Genomic DNA, 16,395 nt, shown 5'->3' with positions numbered 1-16,395 from the left:
ATGGTAACTAGTCCTCTGTGACAGTCTGATATCATACTGAATGGTAACTAGTCCTCTGAGACAGTCCTATATCATACTGAATGGTAACTAGTCCTCTGAGACGGTCCTATATCATACTGAATGGTAACTAGTCCTCTGAGACAGTCTGATATCATACTGAATGGTAACTAGTCCTCTGAGACAGTCCGATATCATACTGAATGGTAACTAGTCCTCTGAGACAGTCCTATATCATACTGAATGGTAACTAGTCCTCTGAGACAGTCCTATATCATACTGAATGGTAACTAGTCCTCTGAGACAGTCCAATATCGTACTGAATGGTAACTAGTCCTCTGAGACAGTCTGATATACTGAATGGTAACTAGTCCTCTGAGACGGTCTGATATCATACTGAATGGTAACTAGTCCTCTGAGACAGTCTGATATCATACTGAATGGTAACTAGTCCTCTGAGACGGTCCTATATCATACTGAATAGTAACTAGTCCTCTGAGACAGTCTGATATCATACTGAATGGTAACTAGTCCTCTGAGACGGTCCTATATCATACTGAATGGTAACTAGTCCTCTGAGACGGTCCTATATCATACTGAATGGTAACTAGTCCTCTGAGACGGTCCTATATCATACTGAATGGTAACTAGTCCTCTGAGACAGTCCAATATCGTACTGAATGGTAACTAGTCCTCTGAGACAGTCTGATATACTGAATGGTAACTAGTCCTCTGAGACAGTCTGATATACTGAATGGTAACTAGTCCTCTGAGACAGTCTGATATCATACTGAATGGTAACTAGTCCTCTGAGACAGTCTGATATACTGAATGGTAACTAGTCCTCTGAGACAGTCTGATATCATACTGAATGGTAACTAGTCCTCTGAGACAGTCCTATATCATACTGAATGGTAACTAGTCCTCTGAGACAGTCCTATATCATACTGAATGGTAACTAGTCCTCTGAGACAGTCCTATATCATACTGAATGGTAACTAGTCCTCTGAGACGGTCCTATATCATACTGAATGGTAACTAGTCCTCTGAGACGGTCCTATATCATACTGAATGGTAACTAGTCCTCTGAGACAGTCCTATATCATACTGAATGGTAACTAGTCCTCTGAGACAGTCTGATATACTGAATGGTAACTAGTCCTCTGAGACAGTCCGATATCATACTGAATGGTAACTAGTCCTCTGAGACAGTCCTATATCATACTGAATGGTAACTAGTCCTCTGAGACAGTCCTATATCATACTGAATGGTAACTAGTCCTCTGAGACAGTCTGATATCATACTGAATGGTAACTAGTCCTCTGAAAGGGTCCTATATCATACTGAATGGTAACTAGTCCTCTGAAAGGGTCCTATATCATACTGAATGGTAACTAGTCCTCTGAGACAGTCTGATATCATACTGAATGGTAACTAGTCCTCTGAGACAGTCTTAATTCATACTGAGTGGTAACTAGTCCTCTGATACAGTCTGATACCATACTGAATGGTAACTAGTCCTCTGAGACAGTATTAAATCATACTGAATGGTAACTAGTCCTCTGAGACAGTCTTAAATCATACTGAATGGTAACTAGTCCTCTGAGACAGTATTAAATCATACTGAATGGTAACTAGTCCTCTGAGACAGTCTTAAATCATACTGAATGGTAACTAGTCCTCTGAGACAGTCTGATATCATACTGAATGGTAACTAGTCCTCTGAGACAGTCTTAAATCATACTGAATGGTAACTAGTCCTCTGAGACAGTCTTAAATCATACTGAATGGTAACTAGTCCTCTGAGACAGTCCTGATATCATACTGAATGGTAACTAGTCCTCTGAGACAGTCTTAAATCATACTGAATGGTAACTAGTCCTCTGAGACAGTCTGATATCATACTGAATGGTAACTAGTCCTCTGAGACAGTCTTAAATCATACTGAATGGTAACTAGTCCTCTGAGACAGTCTGATATCATACTGAATGGTAACTAGTCCTCTGAGACAGTCTTAAATCATACTGAATGGTAACTAGTCCTCTGAGACAGTCTTAAATCATACTGAATGGTAACTAGTCCTCTGAGACAGTCCTATATCATACTGAATGGTAACTAGTCCTCTGAGACAGTCCTATATCATACTGAGTGGTAACTAGTCCTCTGATACAGTCTGATACCATACTGAATGGTAACTAGTCCTCTGAGACAGTCCTATATCATACTGAATAGTAACTAGTCCTCTGAGACAGTCTTAAATCATACTGAATGGTAACTAGTCCTCTGAGACAGTATTAAATCATACTGAATGGTAACTAGTCCTCTGAGACAGTCTTAAATCATACTGAATGGTAACTAGTCCTCTGAGACAGTCTGATATCATACTGAATGGTAACTAGTCCTCTGAGACAGTCTTAAATCATACTGAATGGTAACTAGTCCTCTGAGACAGTCTTAAATCATACTGAATGGTAACTAGTCCTCTGAGACAGTCTGATATCATACTGAATGGTAACTAGTCCTCTGAGACAGTCCGATATCATACTGAATGGTAACTAGTCCTCTGAGACAGTGTGATGTCATACTGAATGGTAACTAGTCCTCTGAGACAGTGTGAAATCATACTGAATGGTAACTAGTCCTCTGAGACAGTGTGATGTCATACTGAATGGTAACTAGTCCTCTGAGACAGTCTTAAATCATACTGAATGGTAACTAGTTCTCTGAGACAGTGTGATGTCATACTGAATGGTAACTAGTCCTCTGAGACAGTATTAAATCATACTGTAGTGTGTTATAAGTATGAGTCATGGTACAGAGTACACAGTCCACGTGTCACTCCTTTCAAAACACACATGATCTATGGACTGCAGTCCACACACACACACACACACACACACACAGCTCACCTTCTCTCCCTCTCCTTCCCCTGGCTTCTCATACTTGATCAACCAGTTGTCATTCCCTCGGTCTGATGGAGAGAAAGAGGGAGGGAGAGGGAGAAGAGAGAGAACGGAGAGGAAAGGTGAACGGGTTAGACTCTGCATAGGAACACAATGCAAAGCTATAGGGAGGTGTTCCAGGGCATGAATGAACTGTGTGTTCCTTATAAAAATCTGTTTTATTTTTGGCCTGATTCCATTCTGTTCTCTCCCATTCTGTTCTCTCCCATTCTGTTCTCTCCCATTCTGTTCTCTCCCCATTCTGTTCTCTCCCATTCTGTTCTCTCCCATTCTGTTCTCTCCCATTCTGTTCTCTCCCCATTCTGTTCTCTCCCATTCTGTTCTCTCCCATTCTGTTCTCTCCCATTCTGTTCTCTCCCATTCTGTTCTCTCCCATTCTGTTCTCTCCCATTCTGTTCTCTCCCCATTCTGTTCTCTCCCATTTTGTTCTCTCCCCATTCTGTTCTCCCCATTCCTCCCCCATTCTGTTCTCTCCCATTCTGTTCTCTCCCCCATTCTGTTCTCTCCCCCATTCTGTTCTCCCCATTCTGTTCTCCCCATTTTGTTCTCTCCCACATTTTGTTCTCTCCCAGGAGTTCTCCCAAGTTTTCACTCTGGGAAAATCTCACTTTAATACTACAACAGGAGACCACTTTTTGTGGTCTGGGAAAAACATAATAATCTTTGGATGTCAGACGCCCTGTAATTCAGACGCCCTGTAATTCAGACGCCCTGTAATTCAGACGCCCTGTAATTCAGACGCCCTGTAATTCAGACGCCCTGTAATTCAGACGCCCTGTAATTCAGACGTAGATTCCCTACCGAGTCCAATACATCTAGTTGATTCCCTGCCGAGTCCAATACATCTAGTTGATTCCCTACCGAGTCCAATACATCTAGTTGATTCCCTGCCGAGTTCATACATCTAGTTGATTCCCTACATCTAGTTGATTCCCTACATCTAGTTGATTCCCTACATCTAGTTGATTCCCTACATCTAGTTGATTCCCTACATCTAGTTGATTCCCTGCCGAGTTCAATACATCTAGTTGATTCCCTGCCGAGTCAATACATCTAGTTGATTCCCTGCCGAGTCCAATACATCTAGTTGATTCCCTGCCGAGTTCAATACATCTAGTTGATTCCCTACATCTAGTTGATTCCCTAGTTGATTCAATACATCTAGTTGATTCCCTACCGAGTCCAATACATCTAGTTGATTCCCTGCCGAGTTCATACATCTAGTTGATTCCCTACATCTAGTTGATTCCCTACCGAGTCCAATACATCTAGTTGATTCCCTGCCGAGTCCAATACATCTAGTTGATTCCCTACCGAGTTCAATACATCTAGTTGATTCCCTACCCAGTTCAATAGATCTAGTTGATTCCCTACATCTAGTTGATTCCCTACCGAGTCCAATAAATCTAGTTGATTGCCTACCGAGTTCATACATCTAGTTGATTCCCTACATCTAGTTGATTCCCTACCGAGTCCAATACATCTAGTTGATTCCCTGCCGAGTCCAATACATCTAGTTGATTCCCTACCGAGTCCAATACATCTAGTTGATTCCCTACCGAGTCCAATACATCTAGTTGATTCCCTACCGAGTCCAATACATCTAGTTGATTCCCTACATCAAAACATCTAGTTGATTCCCTACCCAGTTCAATACATCTAGTTGATTCCCTGCCGAGTCCAATACATCTAGTTGATTCCCTACCGAGTTCAATACATCTAGTTGATTCCCTACCGAGTTCAATACATCTAGTTGATTCCCTACCGAGTTCAATACATCTAGTTGATTCCCTACCCAGTTCAATACATCTAGTTGATTCCCTACCGAGTCCAATACATCTAGTTGATTCCCTACCCAGTTCAATACATCTAGTTGATTCCCTACCCAGTCCAATACATCTAGTTGATTCCCTACCGAGTCCAATACATCTAGTTGATTCCCTACCGAGTCCAATACATCTAGTTGATTCCCTACCGAGTCCAATACATCTAGTTGATTCCCTACATCTAGTTGATTCCCTACCGAGTTCAATACATCTAGTTGATTCCCTACCGAGTTCATACATCTAGTTGGTTCCCTGCCGAGTCCAATACATCTAGTTGGTTCCCTTCCGAGTCCAATACATCTAGTTGATTCCCTACATCTAGTTGATTCCCTACCGAGTTCAATACATCTAGTTGGTTCCCTACCCAGTTCAATACATCTAGTTGATTCCCTACATCTAGTTGACTCCCTACCGAGTCCAATACATCTAGTTGATTCCCTACATCTAGTTGATTCCCTACAGAGTTCAATACATCTAGTTGATTCCCTACCGAGTTCATACATCTAGTTGATTCCCTACATCTAGTTGATTCCCTACCGAGTTCAATACATCTAGTTGATTCCCTACCCAGTTCAATACATCTAGTTGATTCCCTACCGAGTTCAATACATCTAGTTGATTCCCTACATCTAGTTGATTCCCTACATCTAGTTGATTCCCTACCGAGTTCAATACATCTAGTTGATTCCCTACCCAGTTCAATACATCTAGTTGATTCCCTACCGAGTCCAATACATCTAGTTGATTCCCTACCCAGTTCAATACATCTAGTTGATTCCCTACCCAGTCCAATACATCTAGTTGATTCCCTGCCGAGTCCAATACATCTAGTTGATTCCCTGCCGAGTCCAATACATCTAGTTGATTCCCTGCCGAGTTCATACATCTAGTTGATTCCCTACATCTAGTTGATTCCCTACCGAGTTCAATACATCTAGTTGATTCCCTACCGAGTTCATACATCTAGTTGGTTCCCTGCCGAGTCCAATACATCTAGTTGGTTCCCTTCCGAGTCCAATACATCTAGTTGATTCCCTACATCTAGTTGATTCCCTACCGAGTTCAATACATCTAGTTGATTCCCTACCGAGTTCAATACATCTAGTTGGTTCCCTACCCAGTTCAATACATCTAGTTGATTCCCTACATCTAGTTGATTCCCTACCGAGTTCATACATCTAGTTGGTTCCCAACCGAGTTCAATACATCTAGTTGATTCCCTACCGAGTTCAATACATCTAGTTGATTCCCTACCCAGTTCAATACATCTAGTTGATTCCCTACATCTAGTTGATTCCCTACCGAGTTCATACATCTAGTTGGTTCCCAACCGAGTTCAATACATCTAGTTGGTTCCCTACCGAGTTCATACATCTAGTTGATTCCCTACCGAGTCCAATACATCTAGTTGGTTCCCTACCGAGTCCAATACATCTAGTTGATTCCCTACCGAGTTCATACATCTAGTTGGTTCCCAACCGAGTTCAATACATCTAGTTGGTTCCCTACCGAGTTCATACATCTAGTTGACTCCCTACAGAGTTCAATAGATTTAGTTGGATCTCGTCACGTTATCTCTGTGCATTCAAAAATGTCCATCGATAAAATGCCTGTGTTGAAATCCGTTCCCCGTATCGCAAATTTTACAGCCCCCCCGTGTGATCTGTGTACTGTGTGTGTGTGTGTGTGTGTGTGTGTGTGTGGTGTGTGTACCGTGTACTGTGTGTGTGTGTGTGTGGTGTGTGTACCATGCACTGTGTGTGTGTGTGTGTACTGTGTACTGTGAAAGGAAGTCACCAGGAAAAGTCTAAACACTACAGATACTCCTTCCTGTGAGCGCACACACACCTACCTGTGTTTCTGATGACGTAGTCCAGAATGACGAGCCTCTCAAACTGAGACTGGAGCTGTTTCCTGATGTTCTCTGGGAGAGGCTCCGCCTCAAAACGTCTCAACCAATAGTCAGCCTCATGGTACCCTTCCACAAACAGCTGGAACGAACCAAGCTGACACACACACACACACACACACACACACACACACACACACACAAGTCAGGACACCTTGGGGGGTTAAGACATAGGGTCAGGAATACGAATGGGGGGTCAAGGGTCAGGGGTCAGGGTACCTTGGGGTGCTAAGACATAGGGTCAGGAATAAGACGGGTAGGGTCAGGGGTTAGGGTACCTTGGGGTGCTAAGACATAGGGTCAGGAATAAGACGGGTAGGGTCAGGGTACCTTGGGGGGCTAAGACATAGGGTCAGGAATAAGACTGGTAGGGTCAGGGGTCAGGGTACCTTGGGGGATTAAGACATAGGGTCAGGAATAAGACTGGTAGGGTCAGGGGTCAGGGTACCTTGGGGGGCAGGCCCACTCTGTGGAAGTGTCGTCCCACTTTGGGAACCATCTCCAGGGCGTATTTCTTCCCTCTGGACTTGGCCCTGTCGATAGTGTTGTAGTGAAATGTCTCACTGACTAGATACACAGCCTGGAAGACACACAGCCTGTTATATTATCACTGACTAGACACACAGCCTGTTATATTATCACTGACTAGACACACAGCCTGTTAATATCACTGACTAGACACACAGCCTGTTATATTATCACTGACTAAACACACAGCCTGTTATTATCACTGACTAGACACACAGCCTGCTATTATCACTGACTAAACACACAGCCTGCTATTATCGCAGCCTGTTATTATCACTGACTAGACACACAGCCTGTTATTATCACTGACTAGACACACAGCCTGCTATTATCACTGACTAGACACACAGCCTGTTATTATCACTGACTAGACACACAGCCTGTTATTATCACTGACTAGACACACAGCCTGCTATTATCACAGCCTGTTATTATCACTGACTAGACACACAGCCTGTTATCATCACAGCCTGTTATTATCACTGACTAGACACACAGCCTGTTATATTATCACTGACTAGACACACAGCCTGTTATTATCACTGACTAGACACACAGCCTGTTATATTATCACTGACTAGACACACAGCCTGTTATTATCACTGACTAGACACACAGCCTGCTATTATCGCAGCCTGTTATTATCACTGACTAGACACACAGCCTGTTATTATCACTGACTAGACACACAGCCTGTTATAATCACTGACTAGACACACAGCCTGCTATTATCGCAGCCTGTTATAATCACTGACTAGACACACAGCCTGTTATAATCACTGACTAGACACACAGCCTGCTATTATCACAGCCTGTTATTATCACTGACTAGACACACAGCCTGTTATTATCACTGACTAGACACACAGCCTGGTATTATCACTGACTAGACACACAGCCTGTTATCACTGACTAGACACACAGCCTGCTATTATCACTGACTAGACACACAGCCTGTTATTATCACTGACTAGACACACAGCCTGCTATTATCACTGACTAGACACCCAGCCTGCTATTATCACTGACTAGACACACAGCCTGTTATATTATCACTGACTAGACACACAGCCTGCTATTATCACTGACTAGACACCCAGCCTGTTATTATCACTGACTAGACACACAGCCTGTTATTATCACTGACTAGACACACAGCCTGTTATTATCACAGCCTGTTATTATCACTGACTAGACACACAGCCTGTTATTATCACTGACTAGACACACAGCCTGTTATTATCACTGACTAGACACACAGCCTGCTATTATCACTGACTAGACACACAGCCTGTTATTATCACTGACTAGATACACACAGCCTGTTACACACTGACACACACACAGCCTGTTACACACTGACTAGACACACACACACACACCCCCGCCACCCCTCCCACCTCACCTTGGTTTTGGGGACCACCCCAGTCCTAGCCTGGTATCAACGAGGGAGGCAGCAACCTCTGAGAGATAGCCCTGGTTGGGGATCAGGCAGCCACGGCCAAAACAACAAGGACAGCAGAGCTACACAGAGAGAGGAGGAGGGGGGAGGGGAGGAGGGGGGGGGGGAGGACAGAGGGAGGACAGAGGGAGGAAGGGTAGAGGGTGGGGAGAGTTAAATTAACTGTTAAAATGAATGTAAAAATAGAGAGAGAAAGGGAGGAGAGGAAGAGGAGAGGGGAGGAGGAGAGAGAAAGAGGAGAGGGAAGAGGGAAATAGGACATAGGGACAGATGAGGAGAGAAGAAGAGGAGAGAGGAAGAGGAGGGAGAGAGAACAGTAACAGACAGAGATAGAAACAGAAACCAGAGCATAGTGAGACCTAGGGACAGACGAGGAGAGAGGAAGAGGAGAGACACAGAGATAAAGACGGAGATAGTAACAGACCAGACAACAGTGAAAGACAGATAGTAACAGACCAGAGATCAGTAGAAGACAGAGATCATAACAGACCAGAGATCAGTGAAAGACAGAGATCATAACAGACCAGAGATCAGTGAAAGACAGAGAGAGTAACAGACCAGACAACAGTGATACCTTGTGAAAGTATTTGGTCCATTTAGGGTTGAGGTGACCGTAAGGCTCTTCAGACTTTGGTTTAAAAACACCGAGGATTTTCTGGATGGAAAAAAAGGGAATCAACAGTATTTAATAAAGCCCTGACACCATCAGCAGTTATCACAGAGAGATTTACAGTAACCCGGACTATCAGCAGTTATCACAGAGAGATTTACAGTAACCCGGACCATCAGCAGTTATCACAGAGAGATTTACAGTAACCCGGACTAGACCCTAATGAAAGAGATTTACAGTAACCCGGACCATCAGCAGTTATCACAGAGAGATTTACAGTAACCCGGCCTATCAGCAGTTATCACAGAGAGATTTACAGTAACCCGGACCATCAGCAGTTATCACAGAGAGATTTACAGTAACCCGGACCATCAGCAGTTATCACAGAGAGATTTACAGTAACCCGGACTATCAGCAGTTATCACAGAGAGATTTACAGTAACCCGGACCATCAGCAGTTATCACAGAGAGATTTACAGTAACCCGGACTATCAGCAGTTATCACAGAGAGATTTACAGTAACCCAGCCTAAACCCTAATGAAAGAGATTTACAGTAACCCAGCCTAGACCCTAATGAAAGAGATTTACAGTAACCCGGACTATGAGCAGTTATCACAAAGAGACTGAGGACCACATCAGGGGCAGCAAGACAACTCCATCACCTGGCATCACAGACTACAGAGAGACTGAGGACCACATCAGGGCCAGCTGGCATTGACCATCACCATCATAGAGTTAATGGCAGAGTTTACAGTAACGCGCCAGACTCTGCTGGAGTGGGTTCAACTCCAGCAGGTTGACCAGACGACAGTCTCTGCTAGGAGTGGGTTCAACTCCAGGACACAGCAGACAACTACCAGACGCGGCATCTCAGCTAGGAGACTGGGTTCACTCAGGGGCAGCAAGACAACTCCATCACCTGGCATCACAGACTCAGAGAGACAGGTTACCAGACCAGCTGGCAGTCTCTACTATCAGGGGTTCAACTCCAGCAGGTTACCAGACACGCCAGTCTCTGCTAGGAGTGGGTTCAACTCCAGGAGGTTACCAGACGCGCCAGTCTCTGCTAGGAGTGGGTTCAACTCCAGCAGGTTACCAGACGCGCCAGTCTCTGCTAGGAGTGGGTTCAACTCCAGCAGGTTACCAGACGCGCCAGTCTCTGCTAGGAGTGGGTTCAACTCCAGCAGGTTACCAGACGCGCCAGTCTCTACTAGGAGTGGGTTCAACTCCAGCAGGTTACCAGACGCGCCAGTCTCTGCTAGGAGTGGGTTCAACTCCAGGAGGTTACCAGACGTGCCAGTCTCTGCTAGGAGTTGGTTCAACTCCGTTGTGAAGGAACTCCCTGAAGCTGGCTTCCTCCCCATCCACATGTTCATCTACTTTAATGGTTTCTCTCCATCTGTAGGTCTATACTAGAACTCAGCTGTTAGCTGTGAAGGCTACAAGATTCAAATTAACCCATGAAACAATAACTTGTTTGCGTAGATACTGCAGAAGTTAAACCACAGTGGCTCAGAAAAACCAGAAGGACTTCCTGGACATAAAGAACAGGAAATGGTTTGTTGTTTAAAAAGGTTAGTGACTGTTAGAACAAAGCCTAGCTAGTAGTGATGAGGGATGACGCTCACCCCCCCTCCACCTCTGTGGTCTTTGACAAAATACCCCCCTCCTCTTCCATACCTTCCACCCCACCTCCCCCCACCCCCTCCCCACCCCTATACCTTCCACCCCTCCCTCCTCCCCACCCCCTCCCCTATACCTTCCACCTCACCTCCCCACCCCCCCCCCCCTATACCTTCCACCCCTCCTCCTCCATACCTTCCACCTCACCCCCACCCCCTCCCATATACCTTCCACCCCTCCTCCTCCTCCATACCTTCCACCTCACCTCCCCCCACCCCTATACCTTCCACCCCTCCTCCTCCATACCTTCTACCTCACCCCCCCCCCCATATACCTACCCCCCTCCATCCCCCTTTCCTCACCCCTTTGGAGTCTTTAACGAAGTAACTCCCGCTAGAACCCTGAGAGATTCTCTCTGGGAAGACTCCGCCCTCGATGGCCTGCTCCGCCCTCTGAATGATGTCACCAAACTCTGGGTCACCGGGGAAATGGTTAAAGTCTCCACTACTGTTACCTGAATGGAGGGGAGAGAGAGAGAGAGAGAGAGAAATTTTGACTTGTTTCTCTTTAAAATAGGCCATCGTCATTACATTAAAACAAAATAAACACATGTTTCCCATTACAAATGTATATTTTAACATGCCCTCTCCACAGAGAGAGAGAGTAATGTTTTCTGTACATTTTTCATTGCTTATTTCACTTTTGCTTAATATCTAGGTCACTTGCTTTGGCAATGTTAACATAGGTTTTCCATGCCAATAAAACCCTTAAAATGAATTGAGAGAGACACAGCGAGAGCGAGAGAGGCTGAGACATGGAGAGAGAAACAGAGAGACAGAGAGACTCAGTGAGCATAGCCTTGCTATTGGGAAAGGCCGTCGTAGGCAGACATGGCTCTCAAGAGAAGACAGGCTATGTGCTCACTGCCCACAAAATGAGGTAGAAAAAAAACTGAGCTGCACTTCCTAACCTCTTGCCAAATCTATGACACATATTTCCGTCAGATTACACAGATCCACAAAGAATTAGAAAACAAATGCAATTTTGAAAAACTCCCATATCTACTGGGTGAAATTCCACAGTGTGCCATCACAGCAGCAAGATTTGTGACCTGTTGCCACGAGAAAAGGGCAACCAGTGAAGAACAAACACCAGTGTAAAAACAACCCCATATTTATGCTGATTTCCCTTTTGTACTTTAATCTATTCGCACATCATTACAACACATATATATATATATATATATATATATATACATATAACATTTTGGAAAGTCTGAGTGTCATGTTCACAGTTCATTTGTTATTGTTTATTTAACTTTTGTTTATTATCTATTTCACTTGCTTTTGGTAATGTTAACATATGTTTCCCATGACCAACCAAAAAAAGGCCCTTAAATTGCAAGTGAAATTGAATTGAAAGAGAGATCAGTACATGTGTATGTAACTAGCTAAAGCAGCATCTGCAGCTGTGGTATCAGATCAACTCTGCAGCGTCAACATTTGTTTGCTTTGGTTGTGGTTGACTTTGGTGGAGGGTGCCTCTCAAACCCTATTCCCTACATTGGTCCCTGGTCAAAAGTAGTGCACTATGTAGGGAATAGAGTGTTGTTTGGGAGGCAGACGCACTAGGTGCAAAGTCAAGAGAAACATGGCTCCATAGTTCTATGGAGGTTAAACACACACACAAAGAGCCCCCCACACACAGGGCCACACACACACACACACACAGGGCCACCACACACACAAAGAGCCCCCCACACACAGGGCCACACACACACACAAAGAGCCCCCACACACACACACACAGGGCCCTCCCACACACACACACACACAGGGCCACACACACACACAAAGAGCCCCCCCACACACACAGAGGCCCACACACACACACACAAAGAGCCCCCCCACACACACACACTGAGCCCCACACACACACACAGAGAGCCCCACACACACAGCCCCCCACACACACACACACACAGGAGAGGCCCCCAACACACACTGTGTAGCTGTCTAAGGATGACACTTCCTTTACCACATTTAGAAAGCAAAGGAGAACAACTGATGACATCAAAAACACAGCTTCATATATCCCCATCAGACAGAGAGGGGAGGAAGAGAGAGATGGGGACAGAGAGGGGGAGAGAGAGAGAGCTGAGAGCTGGGTAGAGACTCAGGACAACAACACAAATTGAAATCATAAGAAACCAAAAAGATAATGAGTCAAGTAAAAACTGAGCAAACTAGAATGCTATTTGTCTCTAAACAGAGAGTACACAGCGGCAGAATACCTGACCACTGTGACTGACCCAAACTTAAGGAAAAGAGAAAGGCCGCCGTAGGCAGACATGGCTCTCAAGAGAAGACAGGCTATGTGCTCACTGCCCACAAAATTAGGTGGAAACTGAGCTGCACTTCCTAACCTCCTGCCCAATGTATGACCATATTAGAGACACATATTTCCCACAGATCACACAGATCCACAAAGAATCTCCCATATCTACTGGGGTAGCAAGATTTGGGTGAAATACCAGTATGTCATCACAGCAGCAAGATTTGTGACCTGTTGCCACAAGAAAAGGGCAACCAGTGAAGAACAAACACCAGTGTAAAAACAACACATATGCATTTTCCCTTTTTGCACTTTAAATAGTTAAAAAAGCACAAAATAGAGAGAGAGAGAGACGCCATGTCTAGCAAGCTACTAACATGAAGGAAGTATTGTATTCTCCTCCGGTCACCACCGGCTCTTTACCTGGCGAGGTAAGGTTATCTTTATCCGACGATGAACTCCGTCGGTTCCGCCTCGTCCTCTTCTGCCTCTCGCCCCGAGGTGACGACGTGCCTCCGGATAAACACGGTAACAACAGAGTCTCTTCCCCAGAACCGTCCGTCTCCAATTCGGTAAGAACACTTTCACACGAACCCGAGATCCGAATCGCGACCCCCGGGTTTGTCCCAGACCCGACTGTGTTCCTGTCGAACAACGTCGACAGTGGCTCCTGTGACCGAAAGTTAAGATCCGTGGTAGAAGCAGCAGCAGCGGCGGCGGCGGCTACCGGGGCTATGTCATCCGCCACCACCGGATCGGTCTCGTTTGGTTCGCATTCCGACATCATTGTTGATCGCTTATTTATTTTTATTCCAGATCTTACAAATTTAAAAAAAAAAAAATTGTTTAGTTCAAACGCTACATATGTTCATCGCTCCATTGTTAAAAAAAAATATATATATATGTATTTCTTTGACACCGGCTTGCTCGACTGTCACTAGTTACTTAGAGGGAGATTATTTCACCCGTTAATTTGTCCACATCAGCCAAAGATCGCTTCCTGTTTCTACAGCGCATGCGCGTTGATACCAACGCAGCCTGAACCAGATTTAAAGGGACAGTGTAGCAAATGTCTCTCTGCCTGAGGGGAGGAGGAAGGGGGGGGATGAAGAGAGATGAGAAGGATGTGATTGCAGCCCTTCTATTGTAATTTGGGGTGTTCCTATGGATGTGGGCATTACTGCATATGCAGGACACAATCTTTATACTTCTATTGGTCCATGTTTAAACTAGGATGGAGGCTGGGAGACACTGCTAGCTAGCTAGGAGTCTGGTACATACAGGATGGAGGCTGAGGAGACACTGCTGCTAACTAGGACTCTGGTACATACAGGATGGAGGCTGAGGAGACACTGCTAGCTAGCTAGCTAGGACTCTAGGTACAAACAGGATGGAGGCTGAGGAGACACTGCTAGCTAGCTAGGACTCTAGTACAAACAGGATGGAGGCTGGGAGACACTGCTGAGGAGACACTGCTAGCTAGCTACAGGATGGAGGCTCTAGTACAAACAGGATGGAGGCTGAGGAGACACTGCTAGCTAACTAGGACTCAGGTACTCAGGTGGACATACAGGACATAGGCTGAGGAGACACTGCTAGCTAGCTAGGACTCTGGTACATACAAGATGGAGGCTGAGGAGACACTGCTAGCTAGGTAGGACTCTGGTACACACAAGATGGAGGCTGAGGAGACACTGCTAGCTAGCTAGGACTCTGGTACACACAAGATGAAGGCTGAGGAGACACTGCTAGCTAGCTAGGACTGTGGTACACACAAGATGGAGGCTGAGGAGACACTGCTAGCTAGCTAGTTGAGAACACCTTTATTTAACCAGGTAGGCTAGTTGAGAACACCTTTATTTAACCAGGTAGGCTAGTTGAGAACACCTTTATTTAACCAGGTAGGCTAGTTGAGAACACCTTTATTTAACCAGGTAGGCTAGTTGAGAACACCTTTATTTAACCAGGTAGGCTAGTTGAGAACACCTTTATTTAACCAGGTAGGCTAGTTGAGAACACCTTTATTTAACCAGGTAGGCTAGTTGAGAACAAGTTCTCATTTGCAACTGCGACCTGGCCAAGATAAAGCAAAGCAGTGTGAACAGACAACACAGAGTTACACATGGAGTAAACAATTAACAACAATTAATTAACAATTAATTATTTTATAATTTAATTGAGTATACCATCAACACCACAGGCCCGTTTGGGTTGGACGGTTTGTAATTTGTCCTGTAACTCATTCAATGTAATTGGAGAATCCAGTGGGTTCTGGTTGTCTTTAATAGCTGATTCTAACATGGGTATTTGATCATGTTTATGTTTTTGCTGGTTGTTCTTTGTTATAGAGCCAAAAATATTAGATAAGTGGTTTGTCCATACATCTCCGTTTTGGATAGATAACTCTTTGTGTTGCTGTTTGTTCTTTGTTATCGAGCCAAAAATATTAGATAAGTGGTTTGTCCATACATCTCCGTTTTGGATAGATAACTTTTTGTGTTGCTGTTTGTTCTTTGTTATCGAGCCAAAAATATTAGATAAGTGGTTTATCCATACATCTCCGTTTTGGATAGATAACTTTTTGTGTTGCTGTTTGTTAGTGAGTTCAAATTTTCCCAGAAGTGGTTAGAATATTTTTTATTGTTTTTATGTGTCCTTTATTTAACAAATTCTTGTTTACAATGACAGCCTACTCCCGGACAACGCTGGGCCAATTGTGCACCACCCTGTGGGACACAGCCAGATATGATACAGCCTAGAATCGAACCAGGGACTGTAGTGACGCCTCTTGGGCTGAGATGCAGTGCCTTAGACCCCTGCGCCCTATACTCTATGGATTCTTCAGTTACATTGAGCTGATTTCTGACGTGCCTCCTCTTTCCGTATTGTATATCTGTATTGTTTTAGTGATTCACCGTAGTGAAGGTTTTCTGTCTCTCTAGTATTCTCTCTGATTCAGTCTTTTCTCTCTCTCTTTTCTGTATTGTTCTCTGTCTCTCTGTCTCTCTGTATTGTTTTAGTGATTCACCGTAGTGAAGGTTTTCTGTCTCTCTGTGTTTTTGGTTGATTCAGGTTTCTCAAAAATTTATATATATTTTTTTTTTTTGCGTTCTTCATCAAACCATTTGTCATTGTTATTCA

General features: G+C 44.5%; 1 protein-coding gene across 1 annotated transcript in view; it reads right to left on the bottom strand.

The window, feature by feature from the left end:
• LOC112241206 (phosphatidylinositol 4-kinase type 2-beta-like) overlaps positions 1-14,261 on the bottom strand; it is a 23,257-nt gene extending 8,996 nt beyond the window's left edge. Inside the window, 8 exon segments of the mRNA XM_042315230.1 lie at positions 2,908-2,969; positions 6,640-6,793; positions 7,145-7,276; positions 8,630-8,649; positions 8,652-8,748; positions 9,261-9,341; positions 11,283-11,434; positions 13,678-14,261. Of these exon segments, the coding sequence (XP_042171164.1) occupies positions 2,908-2,969; positions 6,640-6,793; positions 7,145-7,276; positions 8,630-8,649; positions 8,652-8,748; positions 9,261-9,341; positions 11,283-11,434; positions 13,678-14,041 (1,062 nt within the window). The 5' untranslated portion in view covers positions 14,042-14,261.
• Positions 14,262-16,395: the final 2,134 nt, after the last annotated feature.

This window comes from Oncorhynchus tshawytscha, unplaced genomic scaffold (assembly GCF_018296145.1).
Source record: "Oncorhynchus tshawytscha isolate Ot180627B unplaced genomic scaffold, Otsh_v2.0 Un_contig_4855_pilon_pilon, whole genome shotgun sequence".
NCBI lineage: Eukaryota > Metazoa > Chordata > Actinopteri > Salmoniformes > Salmonidae > Oncorhynchus > Oncorhynchus tshawytscha.
This window is presented reverse-complemented; position numbering and strand designations above follow the sequence as displayed.